Consider the following 2,064-nt stretch of genomic DNA (forward strand, 5'->3'; position numbering starts at 1 on the left):
CAGGAATGTGTCTAGCACCCAATGCCAAGAAAAACATGATTCTCAGTTACAATTTGCTTACCTTCTATAGAAGGGGCCTGGTCCACAGCTGCATATAGCATCTCTTTCAAAGCCTGCAAGGGAGAGGAAGAGAACAAGGAATACAGTTAGTATTAAAAAAAAAAATACATTGTTTTGATATGCCTGTTTGAAAACAAAAGGAATTAAAGCCCTTTTATCCTCCAGACCGACACAGAAAGCTATGGTAAACGATGTCAACACTATCACACGTATTTTTGTTAACAAAAGAAATACAAGTTCATGTTTACTGACTGCTTTGTCTAAAGCCTGTTACCTCACTAATCGATAAAATTTATTCCAACTGTATCTTTCAACATCTTCCTTTGGAAAAATATTTCCCAGTTGGAAGGATGTTAAAGGTTTTACATTAAAAAAACTAACAAACAAACAAAACCAAAAACTGTTGCGTGACACAGAAAGGAGTTTGTCAAGGCAAGTGGAGGAAAAGCAGCCTCAGGGATTTCTTATCACTGTTATATAGGAGTACAGAACCACATATACATTCTAAAAGCTGAAGACAACATGACAAAGGAGATTAGAGAACCAGAGGTGATGGCCTTCTCTTGAGGTGGAAACTGAAGGACAACATTTACACCAGCCAGAATTATTAACCAGGTCCTCAGGTCCTAGAAGCACCATCAGCTGCCTCCCAGAGACCACAGGAACGACCTGCTCACCCACTCTCAAATTGCTTGTGCAAGAGATGATCGGTGCAGGCAGCAGGACCAGGAGGCAAGGTGGTCCTACAGCTAAATACCAAGCACCCCTGGCAGTAACCCCTTCCGTTACCAGAGCCAGGAGGGAGGCACCACATCAGAAAACTCACCACTTGCAGCTCCTTTTCAGAAGGCCTCTTTTCAGACAGTTATTAAGATGCCGGTATTATTCCAGCCATAGACTAAAGATTTCCTCTCTCTTTCGCATCACAAGTGCAAGCAAGAATCAAATAAACTGAATTCAGATCAGTGACTGAAGGAATAGGTTGAACCATAATTTTGGAACTAGAAGCCACCAGGAAGGGCCCATTCCTACTGCTGCGTGATTTGTTTACACACACAAACCATCACTTGATAAAGACAGGCATCGTCATGCTCATACTGACCGTGAGTGTGCTTCGTGCGCAGCTGCTGCAAAAACTGGATTTGATTCCCTCACTTACAAACCCACAGAAATCTAACACATAAAAGCCATTCAGGCCTTTCGAGTTCCTGTCTCTTCTGCCCATTTCCCAACAAATCCAATACTTCTATAATCGTACACCTCTGCGTTTACCATCTTGTGTGTCATCATCCCCCAGGTCAAAACATCACAGCATAAATAACAAATACCCTAATAACCTGAAGGCAAAAACCACAAGCTCAGCAGTTGGAAACTCAGCACTGTTGTAACATGGTGGTTACGATCCTGTTAAGTAAATATAAGGTCTAAAGGACACGTCTGTTTACCACAAGATATCCTAGGTGGCAGGCTACACCGGCAGCTCAGACATCTCCCAAAGGTCTGATTCCTGAGCCCACAGAGGTCTCAACAAAGGTCACTTGCGTAATTGTTTTCCCAACCAAGCCACTGCTGAGTGATCCTCGTTCCAGTGGCACAGCTCTCCTCTACCCCTGGTGCTTTTTTTTTTTTTTTTAAATTCCTCCCAAACACTGGCCACTTCAGTCCTTTTCCCCCTATGACTCACTGGTCAGCAGCACATGATCTGCCTCCATGCATCAAGTGGTCAAAAAGCCTTCCCCTTTTTCATCCCGCTCATCATCCTTGCCTACCTGTAATTTTTTCCATGAACCACAACCACATGGCATAGGATAAACATACCTGAAGAGACAGTGAATTTAAAGTCACTGTAGTAAGAATTCCATCCCTTAATCCATCTAGAGGTAAACCTGCAGTGTACTTCTAACTGTGGTTTTATCAGTCATTTAAAAAAAAAAAAAAAACCAAACAAATTAAAAAGGACTGCCACACTGAGAGTCCTGCACTAAATAATGTTGAAAGCTGAAG

At 42.4% G+C, this 2,064-nt stretch overlaps 1 protein-coding gene across 1 annotated transcript in view; it reads right to left on the reverse strand.

Moving 5' to 3' along the window:
* XPR1 (xenotropic and polytropic retrovirus receptor 1) overlaps nucleotides 1-109 on the reverse strand; it is a 102,937-nt gene extending 102,828 nt beyond the window's left edge. The window contains exon 1 of the mRNA XM_009892838.1: nucleotides 62-109. Coding sequence (XP_009891140.1) covers nucleotides 62-101 — 40 coding nt within the window. The 5' untranslated portion in view covers nucleotides 102-109. The remainder of the gene's footprint in view (nucleotides 1-61) is intronic.
* Between the last annotated feature and the right edge of the window lie 1,955 nt (nucleotides 110-2,064).

The sequence above is a fragment of the Charadrius vociferus genome, unplaced genomic scaffold, assembly GCF_000708025.1.
Source record: "Charadrius vociferus isolate BGI_N301 unplaced genomic scaffold, ASM70802v2 scaffold39, whole genome shotgun sequence".
Taxonomy (NCBI): Eukaryota; Metazoa; Chordata; class Aves; order Charadriiformes; family Charadriidae; genus Charadrius; species Charadrius vociferus.